The sequence below is a fragment of the Pundamilia nyererei genome, unplaced genomic scaffold, assembly GCF_000239375.1.
Source record: "Pundamilia nyererei isolate P.nyererei 1_Seehausen unplaced genomic scaffold, PunNye1.0 scaffold00073, whole genome shotgun sequence".
Classification (NCBI taxonomy): Eukaryota; Metazoa; Chordata; class Actinopteri; order Cichliformes; family Cichlidae; genus Pundamilia; species Pundamilia nyererei.
The window spans coordinates 1,453,131-1,454,072 of NW_005187474.1; the positions used below are offsets into that span (position 1 = coordinate 1,453,131).

At 36.5% G+C, this 942-nt stretch overlaps 1 protein-coding gene across 2 annotated transcripts in view; it reads right to left on the reverse strand.

The window, feature by feature from the left end:
• psme4a (proteasome activator subunit 4a) overlaps window positions 1–942 on the reverse strand; it is a 28,563-nt gene that overhangs the window by 21,133 nt on the left and 6,488 nt on the right. For both annotated transcript variants that reach the window (XM_005737096.2, XM_005737097.2), the window contains one exon: window positions 522–566. In XM_005737096.2, coding sequence (XP_005737153.1) covers window positions 522–566 — 45 coding nt within the window. The remainder of the gene's footprint in view (window positions 1–521; window positions 567–942) is intronic.

Consider the following 942-nt stretch of genomic DNA (forward strand, 5'->3'; position numbering starts at 1 on the left):
TTTTGCGTTTATTTAAACTCTGCAGGTTATTTCAGGTCACCTAGCCATCTCTGTGATTTTGTATTCACTGGTGATCCTGGGGGAAAATAAATTAATAAAACAAAACCAAGTGTCCTTCCCTCTCCCTCAGTGCTGATCCACAGCGTCTCAGCAGCAAACCACAAATCATTCTCGCTTCTCACACTAAAAGGAAACTCTCACACAAGACAGAATTAGATAAGATAATAGGATTATCTGCCTAAGTGCAAACTTAAGGACGAATCCTAGTGCTCACCTAAGATACCTGCAAGTGTACTATTTTGGTGAACCTGAAGCTTTGCAATAATAAAATGACACAACATAGAGCTTCTTTGCCCAACTTTTAAATAAAGGGTTAAGAAACACAATATGCATATAAACAAGAGATTCTCTGACTGACACGCAGTTATTAAACCAAACATCTGCAGTACTATTAAACTCCTGAATCCAAAGACAAGGTAAAATGAGGACATTCATGAATTGATATATTAAGGTGTACTTACGGTCTGCAGCTTTTCACAAGTGTTTTCAACACGCTTTCCACAGAGCTGTAATGAAAAAAAGGAGTGAAAAGTTTTTTATTAGGCTGTCAGTAAAGGACTGATGTTGGTTACAGTTAATCAGCTTTCACATCAGTGCAATCTCAGTTTAATTGCATGCACACAGAAACTTCTTGACACATCTGACTAACGTGCTGTGAAAAAGGAAAGTTTACAGGTCGGTGTATAGTGACAATACAAGCAGAGTAAATGTTACCTGTACTGTCTGAGCTTACTAACTGGGTTCAAGCCAAAATAAAGATGTACATGTTAATCTGTTTCTAACTGACACCACCATAACTCTTACATAACAGAGTTACAAATATGATACATTAGCGTCGTTTACGAATTTTCCACTAGTTTAAAAAATAATAATTAAAAACTC